At 38.2% G+C, this 24,822-nt stretch overlaps 1 protein-coding gene across 1 annotated transcript in view; it reads right to left on the bottom strand.

Annotated features, from left to right (window-relative positions):
* The window catches only part of gli2b (GLI family zinc finger 2b), a 92,754-nt gene that overhangs the window by 32,498 nt on the left and 35,434 nt on the right, over positions 1-24,822 (bottom strand). Inside the window, exon 3 of the mRNA XM_084101149.1 lies at positions 11,921-12,026. Within this exon, the coding sequence (XP_083957275.1) occupies positions 11,921-12,026 (106 nt within the window). The remainder of the gene's footprint in view (positions 1-11,920; positions 12,027-24,822) is intronic.

Raw genomic sequence — 24,822 nt, 5'->3', positions numbered from 1 at the left:
CAAATCAGACATAATCAGATCTGAGTATAGTACAGGTGTGCTCAGGTTTAAGTGTCTGACTCTCTTTTAAAGGTTCAGTAACACTAACCTCATGAAAGCCAGCCGCTACTTCTTCCTCAGAACGAAGTGCTCTTCGTACCAGTCTGAGAATTTGTAAACAACTTTCTTTCTTGGCGGCTCTTTAAAGTCAAACTTCATGTTTACAAGCTTTCAGTCGATTATCACAGAAAACAGCTTCAACTCGTCCTTCAGTTTGTGGAAAAACGGGGTATTAAGTTAGAAATGTCAGAGTTTACAGCATTTAAAACCCTGTGATATCCGGTTTATTTTTCAATTTTCTCCCTAAATTATTTTTTTTTCCATATTAAACTATTAATTAAATTCTAATAATAAAAAATAATGTCTAATCAATTAATAAATTCATGAAAAGTTAACAATTTAATAAAAATGTAGTGCCTTATGATCATGACCCTTTAAAAATAATGGGTAACACTTTAGTTTAGGGTTCTCACTATTAAATAGTTGCTCATTAGCATGCATATTACTAGGATATTGGCTGTTTATTAAAGCACATATTAATGCCTTATTCTGCACGATCATATTACATATCCCTAAATCCTATAATACATAACCTTGCTAACTATTAATAACATTAATTAGGAGTTTATTGAGGCAAAAGTCATAGTTAATAGATAGTTAATAATGAGAAGTGGACCCTAATCTAAAGTGTGACCAAATAATATTTAATAAACTGTATTATTATTATGAGTACATACTGTGCAGTAGTAATATATTCCTGTCTTAATTTCTTCAGGCATTTACTTAAACTTTTATTTTGGTGAGTTGTAGTGAGCAAGCCCTACTTTTGATTTGTTGGTCCAAAATTCCGTGACATTCCGCGTTATACAGTAAAATTTAATTTTTATGACTTGATTCTGTCCACGTCCACGAACTTTGTAAGTGCATAACTGTAAACAGGTTTCCTGATCGTTTTTCTACTAATGACAAGTAGACATTATTTCCTGTGTTAATCTACACTAAAATGTGAAATATTCTCCTGCTGCATTGGATAAAATGTAACAATAATAGTGCCTTATGAAAAAAACAAAAATGAAAAAAGCGGAAAAAATTCTCACTAACTAGTTGCTCATTAGCATGCATATTACTAGGATATTGGCTGTTTATTAAAGCACATATTAATGCCTTATTCTGCATGATCATATTACATATCCCTTAATCCTATAATACATACATTTAACCACCTTACTAACTATTAATAAGCATTAATTAGGAGTTTATTGAGGCAAAAGTCATAGTTAATAGATAGTTAATAATGAGAATTCATTATTCTGCTGCAGAACTTTGTAAGTGCATAACTTTAAAGAGGTTTCCTGATCGTTTTTCTACTAAGGACAAGTAGACATTATTTTCTGTGTTAATCTACACTAAACAACAGATGTGAAATATTCCCTATTTCCCTCAAAGCACAAACGTTTATGTTTCCAGCGGCACCGGAGCAGTGGAAGTGTCTTTCTCCAGGCCTGTCGTCTCGCTGGAAGCTTTCTGACACTCGGCTGGACGGGAAGAGACGCTGACAAGTGGGAGGATCGTTCGGAAGTTCGTTCCTCCGCCTTGGAGAATTCCCACGGCGCTCCCGTCCGCTACGCAGATGAATCGCACCGTCCGTTGTCATTTCAGCCAGCTCTGGGAAAAAAAGCTAGCTTTTCTCCACCTCGCTTTGTCAAACAGAGGGAAAAAAATGAAGAACGAAAGCGAGATATCCATAGGGGAAGCTTCCTACTGCCGCTCCGCTGACAGCTCTGACAAAATAACCAGCACCCTCATTATTTTATATGCAAACAATGATAAAACGAACTGTATGGAGATGTCATGTTAGACAATCAGCTCGGAGACCCTTGACATGCCGCCCGGCGACTGTAACAAAGTGTCTCGGCTTGCCACGGGCGACACCGCGCTTAATTTGCTGCACAATGTCCCTGTAATTAGATGAATTTGGCTCAGGCAGAGGAAAAGACAGCCAGATCAAGGTCTTGATGAATTAGGGGTCCACTGTCAAGATCAAATCACATTAATCAAGGCGAGCGAGTGTTGAGACAGCTAGTCTCCCCCCAACGCGGCTCTATGTGTGATGAATAGGCTAGCTGCTAGCGGCCCGACCGAATGTATCACCATCAAAATCTGTGAATTTAAATGTAACAGCGCTACTTCGAGAATTCTATCGATTTATTCTGCTCTTTTAAGATAAACCTTCCTTCGAGCCTCAAGACCCCGTTTCAAAAAAGACGAGGAAGGGAGAAAAAAACTCCAAGGTGTTGTATTTAAGGAAAAACAACAAAGTGCAACTTCAAAAACTAGCGCGGCCCACTTTATGTTCTGATTCTACAATACCGCCGCCTGGAAAATTGGAAAATTCACGTGGGACGCATGAAGCTCTGAAGGTCTAGAGGTTAACCTACATTACTGCAGCGGCTCGACACACCTGAACTAGTGCATGCTGGGAAAAACAAGACCTCTGGGCTGGACGGCTGGAGAAATAAAGTACGGAAGATTTCTGTTTGGGGAGCCCAAAGTAAATCCTTAGGAAATAAATCAAAGATCTCTGGAATATCTCAACTGTTTCTCGAAGACAGCAAAGAGACCAAATGCTAAAGTCTCTTGATACTTGGATGTGTCTCTTTTCAGACGAGATCTCAACAATGTGCTCAGCTTTTCCAAGACACCAAAGTCTGCAAAGGTCAGAGAACTCAGTAAGTTCTCATCAATATCTCCCAAGATCAAGTTTATGTTCAAGTTGCTTTATTGTCAATCCAACCGTACAACAATAGTGTACGGCAGAACGGAATTGTGTTTCTCCAAGCCCAAATATAATTACAAGCATAAATAAGACAACAGCGTAAGGGTCGTACAAGCAGGACAACAACAGGCGGACGTAACATACACTATAGATAGGACAAATAACAAATCAACATAAGACAATCAAAAGTAAATACTGAAAATATACGAAAATTATATTTATATAAAATTAATATAGAAATACTATACATTCTTATATAAATACTATACATAGTGGGTATAGTGGATATAGTAAGTATATTGCACATAGTGACCTTTGAGGAGAAATATCTGAGCAAAATTGATACTTATACGAAACAAAACCGAAAACCCAATGAAGTGTCCTGATTTTCACGTTTTTCCCCAGTAATCTCACATGTATCTCTTCTAGAGTTTCAGCAAAGACCTAATCAATGTGCTTAACCTTTTGCACCAAAGACTGGTTAAATGTCAGAGATCTCAATAATAGCTCAAATATTTCTTATCAAATTCTTCCAAGATCAATTTATCTGATCTGGATCAAAACTAAAAACTTATTGTGTCCTGATTCTCACATTTCTCCCCAGTAATTTCACGTCTCCTCTAGAGTTTGTCAACAACATGCATTAAAAATCTTAATATGAACTCAATTTCTAATCAAATTCTCCCAAAATCAAATGATCTAAGGTGACAAAATGGATACTTAAAACAAAGCTGAGAAATCAAGTCGCTTACGCCATAATGTGACAGTAAGCTTGTGCTCGTGAACGCTCTCAGGACTGTTTGCTGAGGTTGTGGATTACAGGTAATGTTTGGCTTCTTGTACAGACCGATCGTTTCGCTTCATAAGACCTCAATGTGTCGTCAGGAGTTTTTTGTTTTGCCTGTATATGTTTTTTTGACTCTGAAAGAGACAGTAGCTGTTGATTTGCATTTTATGAATCATCAAGAATTTCAGCTGAAAAATCTTTTTTATTGTTCTACTGAAGAAGAAAAACGACACCTACATCTTGGATGGCCTGGCATATTACACTTGCCTCGTTTACAAATTAAAATGCTCTGAACAAACATATAATCCTCTAAAGTGATCCGGGACGCCATTAAAATAAACCATCCATGTTTCCAATGCTCGGATCCTTATGAAGTCTGTATCTGTGGCATATGAATACTGTATCTGTGTAGACAGCGTCAGTCATTATAATCTGAACACACATCTGTATACTGTATCAGTGTAGACAGTGTCAGTCATTATAATCTGAACACACATCTGTATACTGTATCAGTGTATCAGCGTCAGTCATTATAATCTGAACACACATCTGTATACTGTATCAGTGTATCAGAGTCAGTCATTATAATCTGAACACACATCTGTATACTGTATCAGTGTAGACAGCGTCAGTCATTATAATCCGAACACACATCTGTATACTGTATCAGTGTAGACAGCGTCAGTCATTATAATCTGAACACACATCTGTATACTGTATCAGTGTATCAGCGTCAGTCATTATAATCTGAACACACATCTGTATACTGTATCAGTGTATCAGCGTCAGTCATTATAATCTGAACACACATCTGTATACTGTATCAGTGTATCAGCGTCAGTCATAATCTGAACACACATCTGTATACTGTATCAGTGTAGACAGCGTCAGTCATTATAATCTGAACACACATCTGTATACTGTATCAGTGTAGACAGCGTCAGTCATTATAATCTGAACACACATCTGTATACTGTATCAGTGTATCAGCGTCAGTCATTATAATCTGAACACACATCTGTATACTGTATCAGTGTAGACAGCATCAGTCATTATAATCTGAACACACATCTGTATACTGTATCAGTGTATCAGCGTCAGTCATAATCTGAACACACATCTGTATACTGTATCAGTGTAGACAGCATCAGTCATTATAATCTGAACACACATCTGTAGACTGTATCAGTGTAGACAGCATCAGTCATTATAATCTGAACACACATCTGTATACTGTATCAGTGTATCAGCGTCAGTCATAATCTGAACACACATCTGTATACTGTATCAGTGTAGACAGCGTCAGTCATTATAATCTGAACGCACATCTGTATACTGTATCAGTGTAGACAGCGTCAGTCATTATAATCTGAACACACATCTGTATACTGTATCAGTGTAGACAGCGTCAGTCATTATAATCTGAACACACATCTGTATACTGTATCAGTGTATCAGCGTCACTCATAATAATCTGAACACACATCTGTATACTGTATCTGTGTAGACAGCGTCAGTCATTATAATCTGAACACACATCTGTATACTGTATCAGTGTATCAGCGTCAGTCATTATAATCTAAACACACATCTGTATACTGTATCAGTGTATCAGCGTCAGTCATTATAATCTGAACACACATCTGTATACTGTATCAGTGTATCAGCGTCAGTCATTATAATCTGAACACACATCTGTATACTGTATCAGTGTAGACAGCATCAGTCATTATAATCTGAACGCACATCTGTATACTGTATCAGCGTCAGTCATTATAATCTGAAATCTGAACACACATCTGTATACTGTATCAGTGTATCAGCGTCAGTCATTATAATCTAAACACACATCTGTATACTGTATCAGTGTATCAGCGTCAGTCATTATAATCTGAACACACATCTGTATACTGTATCAGTGTATCAGCGTCAGTCATTATAATCTGAACGCACATCTGTATGCTGTATCAGTGTATCAGCGTCAGTCATTATAATCTGAACACACATCTGTATACTGTATCAGTGTAGACAGCGTCAGTCATTATAATCTGAACACACATCTGTATACTGTATCAGTGTATCAGCATCAGTCATTAAAATCTGAACACACATCTGTATACTGTATCAGTGTAGACAGCGTCAGTCATTATAATCTGAACACACATCTGTATACTGTATCAGTGTAGACAGCGTCAGTCATTATAATCTGAACACACATCTGTATACTGTATCAGTGTATCAGCGTCAGTCATTATAATCTGAACACACATCTATATACTGTATCAGTGTATCAGCATCAGTCATTATAATCTGAACACACATCTGTATACTGTATCAGTGTAGACAGCGTCAGTCATTATAATCTGAACACACATCTGTATACTGTATCAGTGTATCAGCATCAGTCATTATAATCTGAACACACATCTGTATACTGTATCAGTGTATCAGCATCAGTCATTATAATCTAAACACACATCTGTATACTGTATCAGTGTAGACAGCATCAGTCATTATAATCTGAACACACATCTGTATACTGTATCAGTGTATCAGCGTCAGTCATTATAATCTGAACACACATCTGTATACTGTATCAGTGTAGCGTCAGTCATTATAATCTGAACACACATCTGTATACTGTATCAGTGTAGACAGCGTCAGTCATTATAATCTGAACACACATCTGTATACTGTATCAGTGTAGACAGCGTCAGTCATTATAATCTGAACACACATCTGTATACTGTATCAGTGTATCAGCATCAGTCATTATAATCTGAACACACATCTGTATACTGGATCAGTGTATCAGCGTCAGTCATTATAATCTGAACACACATCTGTATACTGTATCAGTGTAGACAGCATCAGTCATTATAATCTGAACACACATCTGTATACTGTATCAGTGTATCAGCATCAGTCATTATAATCTGAACACACATCTGTATACTGTATCAGTGTATCAGCATCAGTCATTATAATCTGAACACACATCTGTATACTGTATCAGTGTATCAGCGTCAGTCATTATAATCTGAACACACATCTGTATACTCTATCAGTGTATCAGCGTCAGTCATTATAATCTGAACACACATCTGTATACTGTATCAGTGTAGACAGCATCAGTCATTATAATCTGAACACACATTTGTATACTGTATCAGTGTATCAGCGTCAGTCATTATAATCTGAACACACATCTGTATCAGTGTAGACAGCATCAGTCATTATAATCTGAACACACATCTGTATACTGTATCAGTGTATCAGCATCAGTCATTATAATCTGAACACACATCTGTATACTGTATCAGTGTATCAGCGTCAGTCATTATAATCTGAACACACATCTGTATACTGTATCAGTGTAGACAGCTTCAGTCATTATAATCTGAACACACATCTGTATACTGTATCAGTGTAGACAGCGTCAGTCATTATAATCTGAACACACATCTGTATACTGTATCAGTGTAGACAGCGTCAGTCATTATAATCTAAACACACATCTGTATACTGTATCAGTGTATCAGCGTCAGTCATTATAATCTGAACACACATCTGTATACTGTATCAGTGTAGACAGCGTCAGTCATTATAATCTAAACACACATCTGTATACTGTATCAGTGTATCAGCGTCAGTCATTATAATCTGAACACACATCTGTATACTGTATCAGTGTAGACAGCGTCAGTCATTATAATCTGAACACACATCTGTATACTGTATCAGTGTATCAGCGTCAGTCATTATAATCTGAACACACATCTGTATACTGTATCAGTGTATCAGCATCAGTCATTATAATCTGAACACACATCTGTATCAGTGTAGACAGCATCAGTCATTATAATCTGAACACACATCTGTATACTGTATCAGTGTATCAGATTCAGTCATTATAATCTGAACACACATCTGTATACTGTATCAGTGTATCAGCGTCAGTCATTATAATCTGAACACACATCTGTATACTGTATCAGTGTATCAGCGTCAGTCATTATAATCTGAACACACATCTGTATACTGTATCAGTGTAGACAGCGTCAGCCATTATAATCTGAACACACATCTGTATACTGTATCAGTGTATCAGCGTCAGTCATTATAATCTGAACACACATCTATATACTGTATCAGTGTATCAGCGTCAGTCATTATAATCTGAACACACATCTGTATACTGTATCAGTGTATCAGCGTCAGTCATTATAATCTGAACACACATCTGTATACTGTATCAGTGTAGACAGCGTCAGTCATTATAATCTGAACACACATCTGTATACTGTATCAGTGTATCAGCGTCAGTCATTATAATCTGAACACACATCTGTATACTGTATCAGTGTATCAGCGTCAGTCATTATAATCTGAACACACATCTGTATACTGTATCAGTGTATCAGCGTCAGTCATTATAATCTGAACACACATCTGTATACTGTATCAGTGTATCAGCGTCAGTCATTATAATCTGAACACACATCTGTATACTGTATCAGTGTATCAGCGTCAGTCAGTGTATCAGCGTCAGTCATTATAATCTGAACACACATCTGTATACTGTATCAGTGTATCAGCATCAGTCATTATAATCTGAACACACATCTGTATACTGTATCAGTGTATCAGCGTCAGTCATTATAATCTGAACACACATCTGTATACTGTATCAGTGTAGACAGCGTCAGTCATTATAATCTGAACACACATCTGTATACTGTATCAGTGTATCAGCGTCAGTCATTATAATCTGAACACACATCTGTATACTGTATCAGTGTAGACAGCGTCAGTCATTATAATCTGAACACACATCTGTATACTGTATCAGTGTAGACAGCGTCAGTCATTATAATCTGAACACACATCTGTATACTGTATCAGTGTATCAGCGTCAGTCAGTGTATCAGCGTCAGTCATTATAATCTGAACACACATCTGTATACTGTATCAGTGTATCAGCATCAGTCATTATAATCTGAACACACATCTGTATACTGTATCAGTGTATCAGCGTCAGTCATTATAATCTGAACACACATCTGTATACTGTATCAGTGTAGACAGCGTCAGTCATTATAATCTGAACACACATCTGTATACTGTATCAGTGTATCAGCGTCAGTCATTATAATCTGAACACACATCTGTATACTGTATCAGTGTAGACAGCGTCAGTCATTATAATCTGAACACACATCTGTATACTGTATCAGTGTATCAGCGTCAGTCATTATAATCTGAACACACATCTGTATACTGTATCAGTGTATCAGCGTCAGTCATTATAATCTGAACACACATCTGTATACTGTATCAGTGTAGACAGCGTCAGTCATTATAATCTAAACACACATCTGTATACTGTATCAGTGTATCAGCGTCAGTCATTATAATCTGAACACACATCTGTATACTGTATCAGTGTAGACAGCGTCAGTCATTATAATCTAAACACACATCTGTATACTGTATCAGTGTATCAGCGTCAGTCATTATAATCTGAACACACATCTGTATACTGTATCAGTGTAGACAGCGTCAGTCATTATAATCTGAACACACATCTGTATACTGTATCAGTGTATCAGCGTCAGTCATTATAATCTGAACACACATCTGTATACTGTATCAGTGTATCAGCATCAGTCATTATAATCTGAACACACATCTGTATCAGTGTAGACAGCATCAGTCATTATAATCTGAACACACATCTGTATACTGTATCAGTGTATCAGATTCAGTCATTATAATCTGAACACACATCTGTATACTGTATCAGTGTATCAGCGTCAGTCATTATAATCTGAACACACATCTGTATACTGTATCAGTGTATCAGCGTCAGTCATTATAATCTGAACACACATCTGTATACTGTATCAGTGTAGACAGCGTCAGCCATTATAATCTGAACACACATCTGTATACTGTATCAGTGTATCAGCGTCAGTCATTATAATCTGAACACACATCTATATACTGTATCAGTGTATCAGCGTCAGTCATTATAATCTGAACACACATCTGTATACTGTATCAGTGTATCAGCGTCAGTCATTATAATCTGAACACACATCTGTATACTGTATCAGTGTAGACAGCGTCAGTCATTATAATCTGAACACACATCTGTATACTGTATCAGTGTATCAGCGTCAGTCATTATAATCTGAACACACATCTGTATACTGTATCAGTGTATCAGCGTCAGTCATTATAATCTGAACACACATCTGTATACTGTATCAGTGTATCAGCGTCAGTCATTATAATCTGAACACACATCTGTATACTGTATCAGTGTATCAGCGTCAGTCATTATAATCTGAACACACATCTGTATACTGTATCAGTGTATCAGCGTCAGTCAGTGTATCAGCGTCAGTCATTATAATCTGAACACACATCTGTATACTGTATCAGTGTATCAGCATCAGTCATTATAATCTGAACACACATCTGTATACTGTATCAGTGTATCAGCGTCAGTCATTATAATCTGAACACACATCTGTATACTGTATCAGTGTAGACAGCGTCAGTCATTATAATCTGAACACACATCTGTATACTGTATCAGTGTATCAGCGTCAGTCATTATAATCTGAACACACATCTGTATACTGTATCAGTGTAGACAGCGTCAGTCATTATAATCTGAACACACATCTGTATACTGTATCAGTGTAGACAGCGTCAGTCATTATAATCTGAACACACATCTGTATACTGTATCAGTGTATCAGCGTCAGTCAGTGTATCAGCGTCAGTCATTATAATCTGAACACACATCTGTATACTGTATCAGTGTATCAGCATCAGTCATTATAATCTGAACACACATCTGTATACTGTATCAGTGTATCAGCGTCAGTCATTATAATCTGAACACACATCTGTATACTGTATCAGTGTAGACAGCGTCAGTCATTATAATCTGAACACACATCTGTATACTTTATCAGTGTATCAGCGTCAGTCATTATAATCTGAACACACATCTGTATACTGTATCAGTGTAGACAGCGTCAGTCATTATAATCTGAACACACATCTGTATACTGTATCAGTGTATCAGCGTCAGTCATTATAATCTGAACACACATCTGTATACTGTATCAGTGTAGACAGCGTCAGTCATTATAATCTGAACACACATCTGTATACTGTATCAGTGTATCAGCGTCAGTCATTATAATCTGAACACACATCTGTATACTGTATCAGTGTATCAGCGTCAGTCATTATAATCTGAACACACATCTGTATACTGTATCAGTGTAGACAGCGTCATTGATTGTAATTGGCTTCTATTTGCTTTTGACGCGACTCACATCCAGTGTAGGCAAACATCTACTCAAGCCTTAAAGGTAAAAAGTTAAATTAAATAAATAAATACAAAGTTCTGGCATGAAACTCTAGATGGTGCAGGCTAATAGGTCCTTTAGCTCACCTGTTCATTATCACATCGTTATCTATAGGGCGCAGCTGATTGGTTCCTGCCGTATCAGTAGCCAATGAGCTCGCTGCTCAACCTTCAAATACTTGGGTAGCATTTGCCTCAGCAGTGCAGCGCGCTTCAGAAACCCTCCACCTTCCCCAGCTCCACCAGATCTGCTATGGGTAATTCATGTACGCTATATTGTACAGCAGCAGCATGTCTTACTTGCTCACAGTCGCGTGTCGTGTATGTATGGGCAGTAGTAAGTCCCGTACTTGCTCTGCCACAGCAGCAGCAATAACCTACACTAGCAGCAGCGTAACAGATCTATTCCGCCAAGACCAAACATACAACATTGTCCATACCCATTATCATGCCAATCACTCCGAGAGTTGTCATGACAGAAATGAGACTAAGTTTATATTCTCCTTTCCAGATGTTTGATCCCATGAATTGCACTAATCTGATTCCTGGATGTGAGATTTACCCGGCCTTGAGTGTTTTTTATCTGGCACGGAAACAAGGCGAGGGTTTAAGTGTTTTCTAAACGACTAAATCAAGAACTGAATGACGTAGCTCAGTTTTTGTTTTGAATCTCCAAATAATGTGTGCTTCACAATGTCCATTTCAGTCATAAACACACATGCTTTTTATGAATGCTTTCAGCATCAAACACATTGGTTTGGGATCACCTGTGTCTGAGATTACACCGCATTTGAATGTTGCATGTCTGTGTGCTTTCTGACCGCAGGGATAAACAAAGCAGAGGCTTTATTTGCGAGCGCAGGGGTTATTTATATTCACAAACACTGAGAACCAGAGCCAGAAACGGACAGGGCTGCAGGCTTACCCGTGCAAAGCGTGGAGCGCGTGGGGTTCGTAGTGGTATCTCCCCTCATGGTGACGCACGTCGATGGGGATCGGAGAATGGAAAGTTGGGAAGATGTGATGAGGGCCTGAAAAAGAGAAGGAGAAAGAGAGAGAGAGAGAGAGAGAGAGAGAGAGAGTTGAGAAAAAGCCAGACTTCCAAAAAAGAAATTTCAAAGGCACCAGCGCTACAATAAAGTAACATGAATTTCAGAGCGTGCTGAGCAGTTTCGTGTAAAATATTGGCACTATTACACAAGAGTAGAGGAATAAATAAATAATCAAAGTATCCTAAGAAATCCTACATCCCCAACATAAAAGATATCCAACTGGGCTTTTGACAAAGACCTGCAGCTAGACGCTCTTTGAACTCACACAGATGATGGACGTTATGAAGAGAAAACCCATCCGGGATGCAAACTGGGGCTGACAGCACTGGGAGAACATTCCTCGGCCTCGGCTTCGCTGCCTCATGCCAACCGGATCATCTCCCTCCTGAACCGCGTTCCCTACGCTTTACTGGCCCCGACACCAGCTCAAAACGAAGGTGCCAGGGTGACGTGAAATCAGAGGAGGTTCGGCCTTTGAAATCAAACACACTGACTAATGAGAGACTAAAAGCTGTTGCTTGTTGCCTCAGCGTTTTACAGTCTGCCGTTGGCTGGCGTTTCTTTTCATCATAACTCCTTTGGCTGGATCGTTTTATTTGAGCCCAAAGAGAATCAGAATCAGCACTTTCCTGTAATAAAGCCTCCGTTGGCTCGGGACATCCCGTTAAAGGTCAACAGGGCTTCATTAGCAGTTATGATAACGGGAAACCACAGTTGATGTTTGGGTGCAGCCGCACTAACTTTATAGTGCCATATGAGAGGAGCTGGTTGCGATGTTAAAGTCTTAACTAGCTTTTCTTTCTAATTAGTCTTTATTGAGCTCATTGTTTCTGGCTAAATGAATACATGATGTTAGTTAACTATATGATTTGTATTATCTTAGAACACCTCTGATTACAGATTACTCTAAATTGTAATGTAAAAACATGCATTTTCTGTAAAGCTGCTTTGAAACAATATGTATTGTGAAAAGCGCTATACAAATAAATGTGAATGAATGCATGAATGAAAAGTCTTTCACTCCTGGAGATCCTTCAATCTTTTCATGCCCAGTGAAAAAAAAAAAAAACTGATATAAAAACAAACGAGTTTCTATATGCATAAACTATGAACACTGGTACTATTAATGCTTGACTTGGCAGGAATGAGAGGAGGGTCAGTGAATCAGCTGATCTCTGGACTGTATTAACATTCTTTAGGGCGGTAGCAGTGGGAGGGTGAGGGGTGACCCGGGGAGGTCAGGGGTCACGGGTCATTATCTACACCTGGGGTTCTCAGCAGCTCCTCCAGAGGATTCATACACTCAACAGAACCAGTGTGAGTCAGCAGTCTCTCTCTCTCTCTCTCTGCTTCTTTGTCACAGTGTTCCCCTTCAGAATGGCAGACAAGACCGTCCCAAAGGACAGTAAATGACCTGCTGCCTTTCCTGTCTCTCTCTCTCTTCATATTTACATAATGTAAAACTTAAAAGGATAGTACACCCAAAAACTAAAAGTGAAATCATTTAATCACCTTCATGTGTTCCAAACCTTAATGACTTTTCTTTCTCTGTGGAACATAAAAGGAAACATTTAGCAGAATTGTGGTGGAAATTTTTTATTTATTTTCCTCGCGCACACAACCAGGGCTTGACATTAACTTTTTTTACTCACCAGCCACTGTGGCTAGTGAATTTCCAAAGTTACTAGCCACACTTTCACTGCCCACTTTTGGCATCGATACCATGGGGAAAACTGCCATATAGATATTTTTTATATTATCTCATAATTTGGCAGTAGGTATATTAGGCTGCTGTCACTTTAAGACCTGACGCACACGGATCCGTTATACTGTTACACATGCGTTTTCTTTCTCAACTGTTTGCGTTCACGTAAAACATAACAAACTGTGTTTATGTGAATACTCGCCAAGACCTGCATTTTGATGCATTTTATTTTGTGTATTTGACTGTTTAAGCGCAATAAGCAGCGAAAATAACTCAATTTAGTACTGAGAGGCGGCTTTATGAGCGCACAGCGAAAAAAATAATATTCATCATTTCACCAATAATACTCATCCGGAGCAAATGAAAGGAGTGAGTGAGGAGAGGCGGGTTTGTGTGTCACTCGCTGTCGGAGAGACGAGAGAGAGAGAAAGAGCAGCTGGTATCTATTCTGAGGAAAATGAGTATTGGAAGCGTTTCGGATATTTCAGTATCGATATCAAGCGGAAGTTCGATATTTCTGACAACACTACATTGCACTTAGTTAATTATTTCAGATGACTTTTTACCACATGACTTCAGAAAGCTCTTTTTAAGGTGTTTTTTGGTCCTTTTTAGCCCCAGCCTTTGTTGTATGGAAAAGCAGCGTGACATTCTGCTAAACATCTAATTTTGTGTTCTACAGAAGAAAGAACGAAGAAGGAAGAACCACATGAAAGTGATTAATGAACATCATTGCTTTACTTTTTAGGTGATCTTCCCCTTTAACTTGCCTTCAAGATTAGTTTGAGTAAACTCAGCATGTTTTGTTCTGATCTTAAAGTTTGTCTGCAGAGTCACACATTTACCACAGGAGACATTGAAACGCTTATAACGCACTTAAATTCTGTACATCTGACATGACTATAAGCAATCTTTACTTATGTCTACAGTTTTGGCCTGTTTTTTTAAAATAATTTAGCACAAAGCAGCAATGCGTGACTAGCTGAAGTCATGTGCTGTCTTTATAGTAGGTATTTGTCATGGAAAATGCCTCAGGTTCCCTTTAATTGATGAAAAACACCATAAAAACACACCTGACATGTGCAACCGTAATGCCACACAGCTGTTGAAAAAACAACAGAGTTCTGGAGCATCTAAACACTGGGTTTGACATGCAATTCTGACCTTTAACTAGTGAGAAAAGGAAACTTGACTGAGATCTTGCCTGTAGAAGGCCTGTAAAGAGTATAATCATGCTGGGTGTGAGAGACACGCTAGCGTCCACATTCATCGCCCGGTCGCAGTTAATGCCCCATTACTAATGCAGCGGGTGAATTACTGGATGGGAAGAGAGGTCGAGGACAAAGAGAAAGAGTGAAGTGGGTCAGCAGAACATGACGGAGCCGCTGCTGGGATTCTCATGGACCACCGCATGAATCCTAATCACGCGGGTCCGGTTAAGACGACTTTAATCACGATGTTGCCTGATGCAAAAATAAAACCCAAACTAGGGTAATTGGAAGCATGAAAAATACACAACTTAAACCCAAACACTGCAGAACGTTTGCAGTGGCGTAAACACTCCTGACCAAAATAAGACGGCGGCGAACGTGAACCCGCCCCGGTCCCTGTCATTAACGACACGTTACCCCGCAGCCTCATTCATCTGTGCCCGCCCTCAATTATCCACATTACCACTGTTATTTCCAGCCGTCGCATTTTTCATGTCAGCACAAACACCCACCCCGTTTGTGACCCGCTCTCGTCCAGGCCCCCGTCACCGGAGGAGCGGGCAGGATTAGTCGATCATGCCGACAGCTCCATTGTTCCTCCGCAACGGGAAGAACAAAAGAGGATCGCTCTGGAGAGTTCAAGAGGCACGTTTACCAGCCTCACTGAGCTCTATCCCCCAGGGCTGTGGCGCGCAGTGGAGTTTCCGCCAAGACCTTCGCATCTATTAGTTTTTAGGTGATAACATTTGTTTTCACATCTGGGGGAACGGCACAGCGGGGTGCCGCACTTTTTCAGTGTCGGGCTGCGCGCATGACGACTCTCTCGTGCACTTCTTCACCTGGCCGATGCTTGGCGTTCAAACGCGGAGCATTTCTATACTCTTGAAAATTAAAGTTCCAAAAAGGGGGTTAAAAGCACCATTTTTGGTTTCTAAACAACCATTTTTCCACTATCTGTGCAATGGTTACATGGATGTTAACGGCTCTTTATAGAACCATCAATGCCAATAAGGAAAAAAGTCATCAATCTTAACTCTTTCTGATGTCAAACAGCTGTGAATATTCTCAATTCGGTTCTGAATGGCACACAACTCTGATATCCTAAACTTTAGGAGCATTTGTTCGCATGCAATTAGTTATATATATGAAAATAAAACATAAACAGAGAGTTAACCCTTCTGAAAAGAAAAATAGCTTAAACTAGCCTACGGTGGCTTGCTGGTCCAAGTCGGTTTCCACTGGTCAGGTTTTTGAGCACAACTAAACCATCTTAGGCAAGAGCGCAGGAGGGTCTTGATCAGATAAACGTTGTCCCTCTTAACTCTAAACGCCTCTTTCTGATGTCATTCATCTTTGAATATTCGGGCCAAACAAACACAACCCCTCTCGTCTTTGTTGTACCCTAATCCCAGGATCTAAAGGGGGTAAATGGTTTCGTTTTACAGGAAGTACTCAGCAACAATAATGGCCCTTTGAGTGGCCGGGGTCTTAGAGCGCAATTAAAAAGCTTTGGGCATTACTCATAGAATCAGGAGGGGAAATTAGACAGGAAATTCCTGTAGAATAAGCTGGCCTCAGGCCTAACCAAACATCACCATGCCATCCACTACACACCAGCAGACGCAGCGCTGCAGTGCATTCTGGGATTTGACCTGCTAACACTGGGTCGTGCAAAAATTTGAAGAATAACGTTCCTTTTAAGTCATGAGTGTGAGTTTGAATTAATTAGCAACAAAGCACAGGAAGTTGAATTAGAATGTCAGGAAGAAGAATCTATCTATCTATCTATCTATCTATCTATCTATCTATCTATCTATCCATCCATCCATCCATCCATCCATCCATCCAATCCATCCATCCATCCATCCATCCATCCAATCCATCCATCCAATCCATCCATCCATCCATCCATCCATCCAATCCATCCATCCATCCATCCATCCAATCCATCCATCCATCCATCCAATCCATCCATCCATCCATCCATCCAATCCATCCATCCATCCATCCATCCATCCATACATCCATCCATCCATCCATCCAATCCATCCATCCATCCATCCATCCATCCAATATCTATCTGGCCTATAAACCTTCACACTTTAAAGATTTCTAAACTTGTTTTTTTTCTTCTTCAAATGTTCAAACAAGGCTTTGTAAAACCAACATGCAAATGTCTAGTTAAAAATTACAGTTGAATTACAATTAATTTTAATTCTACTTCCTACTTGCATCCCGTTTATAACCTCAACTCAAATTCAGAAACTGAACTGGAGTGTTATAAGGATTCTTAATTCATTTCTAAACGATGCACAACCCTGACGTCTTGCAGTTTTAGGAGCATTATATTGTGTGCAATTAGTTATTTATGGAAATGAAACATAAGCGGAGAGTTAACCATTAAAAAAAAAAAACAGCCTAAGATGGTTTCAACTCATCAGGGGTGCGTTTCCCAAAAGCATCGTTATAGCCAACTATGCTCGCAAGTTCCATTGAACTCTATTGGTAACGACAGAACTTGCAACCATAGTTGGCTTTGGGAGACGCACCCCAGGCTGGTCTGTTTTGATGGTTTTGCACACCCGATCAGCTAAACCACATAACCAGCAAACCTTCTTAGGCTAATTTAAGCATTTTTTTCCAACAGGCCGAGGAAGTGCATCACTTCTAAATCCTGTTAACTTAAGTCTCCAGTAAGCCCAGCGTGCTGGAGGTAAAACAGAAGGACAAACAGAGAGTGAGACGTGTGTTGTTAGCATGCTGTTTGTGTAATCTAGGTACTTAAGACCGCAAGAGTCTCTAAGACTGATTACTGCACGTCGTGATCGGCCCGCCACCTCAAGCCCCTGATTTATCACCTCTGCTCGTAATAGTGCTGCTTAACACACAGGTTTGTCCAGATTAAGTAATTACCTTAAAGCTGAAGTTTATTATCTTTAAGACTAGTGCTATGATAAAAAGAGCCCTGTCGGAGAGACAGAGAGAGCAGAGGCGCTGATGGCGAATGAATAAGGGCGATAATTAAAATGCGATGCATTAAAGTGGCGTTTCTGCGGGCGCCGTCAGCGCTCAGGGTTTCTTACATTCATATTAGCCCTGCAGAACCGCTCCAAGGGGGCGACGGGATAACAGCTGGCCCAGCGCTGCAGCTGAAGCCAGGAATTACTCTAGTGCACATCTGTAAATTAAACCAGGCTCATTTAGAAAAACAGCACGATTGCACCTGAATCCATCCATTGTGTTTTTGTGGGGTCACGGGTAACTAGACTCTTAACTAGTGCGCGGTTTAAGCTGCTTTAAAGTCAACATGAAACACCTTTGACTTGCGTAATTAGTGGACTGCCAAGGCTGATATATCGGCTGATATTTGGCTTTTTTAAAATATTTTTGCTGTGAAGTGTCGGACTTTTGTTTTGACATCACCAGGACTTTTATTTTGACATCGTTAATGTAATTTTCCCGTCTTCATTAGTTTACGGTCTTTGTTTAACAGTTATGTCTAAAAAATAGACAAAATGAGATAAAACTCTTATAGAAAGAAAGCGAACGCTATAATATATTCTCATATACCGTCACCATTCAGCAAATATGCATCTATATTATTTGTAGAAACATTTAATTATATGAACCTTGCAAACTTTGGCAAATCCAGCAGTTAGGTCTTATATTATATAATATAATAATATAATCAAACAGTTTCTGTCAAAAGTATACATTTACAGATTTATTTATCACGTTCAAATAATTTTTTGTACATATTTTGTTCATATTTTTTTGTGATATATTTTCGAATTAATTATTTCTAATTTAGTAAACATGTAAAAAATATACATTGAAGCATGCAAATCTTTTAATTAAAAAGTGTGATATCACATATATCAGCTTTAAATCGCCCACCTTCCTTTTTTGAGATATCGGCATAAAAAAAAATCCATATTAGTCGATCACCATCTGGAATATAATAAAAGTTTTATTCATGTTGCTTTAAAGCCGGATGTTTGGTGTCATGTAACAGCGCGAGGTCAAGACGAGCATCGTTGTGTCTCTGATGGATGGCTGTACAAGCACAGAATAGCTCCTGTTCACGCTCCCCGGCGCTCGTCTCTGGCTCTTGAGGATCACAATAGTGAGAAGAACTAAAATAGAGCATGTGGACGATCAGCACTCAGAAGCGCCGGAGCGGACAGGACACCGCGGGACGGGACGCTGGCCAGACGCGGGACGGGTCTCTGCTATCACTGGACAGTGTGTTCAGACACAGGAGGACAGCACTGAGTGACTGATAGCTGGTGTACATGCCTGTTGGAAAAGCCATCTTAAGATGCTAATTGTGCTTTGGAACATTAGTTGACCATTCGTTAGTTGACTGTCCAATGTAAATGGCTTTGAGTAGCTTGTAACTTGTTTGTTTGATGCTCCAAGATGATCTTATGATGTTCCGAAACAGTTTATTAATTATTTTTAATACTATTGGTTATTAATTTATATAGCTAAAAATAGTATTTTTTTAAACTAATAATCATTTTCTGATAAGAATTATGATTACTAGTGTATATATATATATATATATATTGTTTTAAATATTTTAGTAATTATTATTATTGAAATATTATAATTATAAATAATTATATTAAATATAAATAAAATATTAAACAAAATTATAAATATTATTATTGTTATATTTCACTGTAAAACAAACAATTGTGTATTAAAAAAAAACATAATAATAATTGTATTTTACAGCACAACTTTAAAATTACAATACTAATATTTTTGGCTGTCTCTGAAACATGCAGCGCATTTATTTATTTAATTAAATCGCAGCCATATCGCAGTTTCGATTGTGTTTTGATTACATTATCATTATCAGAATAAACACAATTATTGTAATTGGCTTACTGTTATTTTCTTGCATAAAAACACTGTAAATATGAGAAATAGCTTAATTTGCAGATTACACAGTGTCTCAACAAGACAAAAAAGTTTAATAGTAATATTTCTGTCCACGCTAAAAGTGAAAATGGTGCACAAAATAATTTTGGACCAATGAGAGATTGCTGTGGGTGGAGCTACAGAATACAAGGACATTTAAACACACAAAGCGCCAGACCAAACTGCTTTCTCGTGACTGAAAGAGATGCAAATATCCCAGGGAAGAATCTCCTCAATCTGAGCGCTAATCCTCGAACTGCACTTTTTCTATGAGATGCAAACTCAGAACATCTGCACTGAAATGTGCGGGCAAATTCAAATCCCTTTCAGAACTTGGGTTTATTTTATAAAGTGCATCTTCTTTCGGTCTCATGTCGCTCCCATAATCTCACAGAAGAAGGTTTTTCTCTGGCATGTGAAGCTCTGAATGAGAAACATCTGTCGGGTGCAGTCAGTCTTGCTCTAAGCAGGGGATTGTGGGTAATCAGCACACTTTGCAGGAGGGCCCCACGTTTACTGTGTGTTCTGCGTCTGCCTCTCTCAAGAATCTCCTTCGATTTCCTTTCTTTGTATTGGTTTAATATTTGCTGAGGCGTTTTGTGGCACTTCATCATGTTTAGATCTGGCCGAGGGCTGTAAAATCAATGTTTGCATGGTGCAAACAGAAGCCAAAGGTTAAATACTTGAGTATATACTTGTCAAATTCAGCTTCGCACAAACACACATGTTCCTTGAGCTCTAATCCCTCTAAGTGAAGTGCAAAGTTGATCTAAGTCTTTCTGGACTGCTCATAAACACATCTCAAACATGGTTTAGAAGCTCTCTACTAAACGGCCTTTTGACCTTTATGACTTTCTGCTCAAATTCAACATCTTTGTGCGGTTGTTCGTGTAATACACATGAGTGCATTTATGAACTGAGCACACATGAATGCCAGCGCAATGCCGTAAACAGTGAGAAACAGCCCAAAATGTATGTAAAAGTATGAATAATTTAGTCTGCATGCATATAAGTGTTGATAAAGGTTGAAAAAAGCCGACAGGTCATTCTCGTATTGATGAAATACACAAATAAAACATTGTTTACTGACAAAATGTGCTTTCTGAAAAACGTACATTGTTTTTAATGGTGCTCTTTGAATAAAATTGGAAATCCTTTACTCTTATTTGTGCGACAATCATGCAAAAAAAAAGCAAGAATTTCCAGACTAAAATCAATTAAACGCTCATTGAACTGCGTTCACCCCTGGTTTGATCTTCAGGTGTGCGGGTCCATTTAAAAAAAAAGAAAATTAGATTAAAATTTCTCCCCAGAGAAGCAAAGACAGAAAAATAAAAGGTATTACAGATCTCTGATGTCTGTCTGGAGCATCGTGAACGACACAGGCGAGCTGTTAATTGAAGCTGTTTAATTGAATAATTAACTCCAGTGCTGACAGTTAGCATTGCTTAAGGCAGAACGCGTCGATTAATGAGAGACGAGCCCGTTGACCCTGTTTCGTCGTGGCCTGGTTTGGGACACACTGTAATTAGCTTTTACACTCTCGTGTGTCGAGCTGAAGACGAAGCGTGCAGCCGCTGTGATAAACCTCAGAGTGTGTTACTACTAAACTAACTAGTCTTTAGCTTCGCTTTTACTTGCTTTAGTGCACTATTTCAAAGCTAGTAATGGTTGGACTTTTTGTTGGCGTGAAAATCAGCAAAAGATGACAAATGTGGAATCTTTCAAAATACAGTATTTGTAGTTTTGACTGTCTGTGAAACACACACTGCATATAAAAAAATATTTTGAAAAATTATTTGTGCAATAAAAAAATAAAAAATAAAAAAAAGCTCCAAGTTTGCTGTATTTTTTATAAGTTTGCACAATTTGACCAAAAAGGTAATGTCAATATTACTTTAAAATAATAATAATAATTATTATAAGTAGTACATAATGTTATTAAACAAAATAAATATTATTATTGTAATATTTAACTGTAAAAAAAAAAAAAATGTATTTAAGGAAAGTTATAAAATAATAGTAATATTAATGACAATAATTTCATTTTACAGTTCAGTTACAATAGTATTTTTGTTTTGTCTGTCTCTGAAACACACAGCACTTGCATTTATTAAATAATTATATTTCATTATAGTGCAGCCCTTCCCATTTGCTCATTTTTTAATTGCAATTTCTTGCATTAAAAACACTGCAAATAAACGGGAAGCTCTGAATTTTAATTTCGGCATATTTACACAGTGACCCAGCAAGACACAGTAGTAGTTTAGAAGCTAATCATCAGCACCGGAGTTAATTATTGTTAATTAAACATCTATTTAAGAGCTAGTAATGGTTGGACGTTTTGTGACCTGGTCTAAAAACAGCATATTAAAATGAGAAATCTTGAATCTGTGCATATCTCATGCATTGCAGCTCAACAAAAAGTGAATTAAACACGTGCAGTAAAAATAATCTGCAATCTGTGAGTGACTTTAATCTGAGAGAGAGAGAAAATATTGGCTTTATGGCACTATTTAAAAGCTAGTAATGGTTGGACATTTTGTTGAAGTGACCTGATCTAAAAACTACACTTAAGTCTTGAATCTACACTGCATGTCATGCATTGCAACTCAAAAAGTGAATTAAACGTGCAATTTGTGTCTTTAGTGTGAAGCTGAGAGAGTACAAATGACTGTGCTTTATAAAACCATCAAATTAAAACTAATCAAAAGACAAAAAGCGTGTTTTCCTGCTTGGGTTCCTGTAATTCTGTCCGCTCTCTGGGACTGTCCTGATGAAGGTCCCGCGCTCGCAGGGGTTTGGAGGCGTTACGAGGGTCTGATTATGAAATGAGAGCACAACAACAGGATCCATGAGGTGACCCCCCACATCTCGGGACGGGCGAGTGGGACCTCATTGGATTTTCCTCTCTAATAACAGAGCATGAGCGCGTCAGGGGTGATGTGACCACACTCATTACAAACACTGTAATTACATTCGGGAAGACCGAGGGTCTCATGTTTGGCATCTCATTCCTTACAACCGAGACTGTAAATGCGTGGAAAATTTGAAGGGAGATAGTTTGGTTGTATATACTGTATATATAACAATGCACAAATGAAAACCTGACCTAGGCATGAGTCTATATCAGAATTATTATTGATTCAAGAATCATTTGTTGTTCATGATCCTTTGAATCATGACAAGTAGAAAAAGTTCATCAAATGTACTTGCAGATAGACAGATATAATGACGGATAGACAGATAGACAGAATGGATAGACAGGCAGAAGGATAGAGAGAAAATGCTAGAATGGATAGACAGACAGGACAGACAGAATGGACAGATGGATGGATGGATGGATGGATGGATGGATGGATGGATGGATGGATGGATGGATGGATGGATAGATAGAATGGACAGTCAGTCAGTCAGTCAGATAGATAGATAGATAGATAGATAGATAGATAGATAGATAGATAGATAGATAGATAGATAGATAGATAGATAGATAGATAGATAGATAGATAGATAGATAGATAGAATGGACAGTCAGTCAGTTAGATAGATAGATAGATAGATAGATAGATAGATAGATAGATAGATAGATAGATAGATAGATAGATAGATAGAATGGACAGTCAGTCAGTTACATAGATAGATAGATAGATAGATAGATAGATAGATAGATAGATAGATAGATAGATAGATAGATAGATAGATAGATAGATGAGCCAGAGACTCACAAAAACCATCAATCCCGCAACTCTGAGTGACATCATCGCTTTGAGCCCCTGGATGGGCTCGTGCCGCGGGACATCCCGACACTTCACTGGAGAGCGGAGCCACTCGTTTGAGGAACTCTCGTCTCGGCACAAAGAGCCTCATTCAGCAGCACATCTTTTGTCAGCCAAGAGGGTACAGATTTAGTGGAAGCGATCCGAGCTCCCCCTGCGTTCCAGCGCTTGTCCCAGAGGAACTCGCTGAGTCTTTATGAGGCCCAGAGGAGCGCGGGACGAGGATTTACATAACCAATAAACACTGACCGGTTCATCTCAATCTGAGCTTCCCCATCACACTCCGCTCGGTGTTCTGGGGCCGGTTCACTCGTGAAACTAGCTCTGAGAAGTTTACAAGTGCGATTCTTAAACAGTTCTCAAACATTATCTTGTTTTTTCTTGAAAATGACAAGATTTAGTTTTAATTTGTTTTCATTCATTTTCTATTTTATCCCTCTGGTGCTGCTCGCTTGGCAGTCAAAAATGACAGATCTTTTTATTTTTTTATTTAAAATAAATGAATGTGCCATATTTTAGTTCGATAATGTTTTTTATTTAATATTCTGTGTTTTCTGTGTTAAAGGGGATTTTATGGTACCAAATTATATTTATGGAAAATATATGATCCATTTATTACTTTATGAGCATAGACCTGAAAATGAAATTAACAACTTTAACTGTTGTAAATCTTGAATGCTTTGGAGCACAGATTTAAATTTGGCAGATAATGAAGTGAATGTTTTTTTTTTTTAAGTGAAAAGTTATTTAAGTTAAATTTTATTATGAAAAATGCATAAAATGCATAACATATATTTTATATGAAATATATATTTTCCAAAACATGTTTTACTCTAAAACTGTGAGAAAATCAAAGTCATCAATCTAAACAAGTTGTTTTCCAAAATTTGAGGTTGATATCTCAAAAAATGAGCTTTCAGAGAGACTGTGTTTGTATGCAATACCAAACGCTTCCACTAGAGGAAATTCGCTTCCCATTTTTGACCAGGAACAATACAACTGGGAAAAAAAATGTAGGATCATTTTATCTTTTCAAATCACGTTCATGATTTTTTTTTGTCTTCACATAGCAAGTGCCAAAACCTTTACCAAGTTTCGTACCATTCCAACGAAGTAAAAATTCTAAAAAACCAAAACGTAAATTTTTT

Source organism: Abramis brama, assembly GCF_963993115.1.
Source record: "Abramis brama genome assembly, chromosome: 23".
In the NCBI taxonomy this organism is placed as follows: domain Eukaryota; kingdom Metazoa; phylum Chordata; class Actinopteri; order Cypriniformes; family Leuciscidae; genus Abramis; species Abramis brama.
Note: the sequence above shows the minus strand (reverse complement) of the source record. Positions and strands in the feature narration are given on the sequence as shown.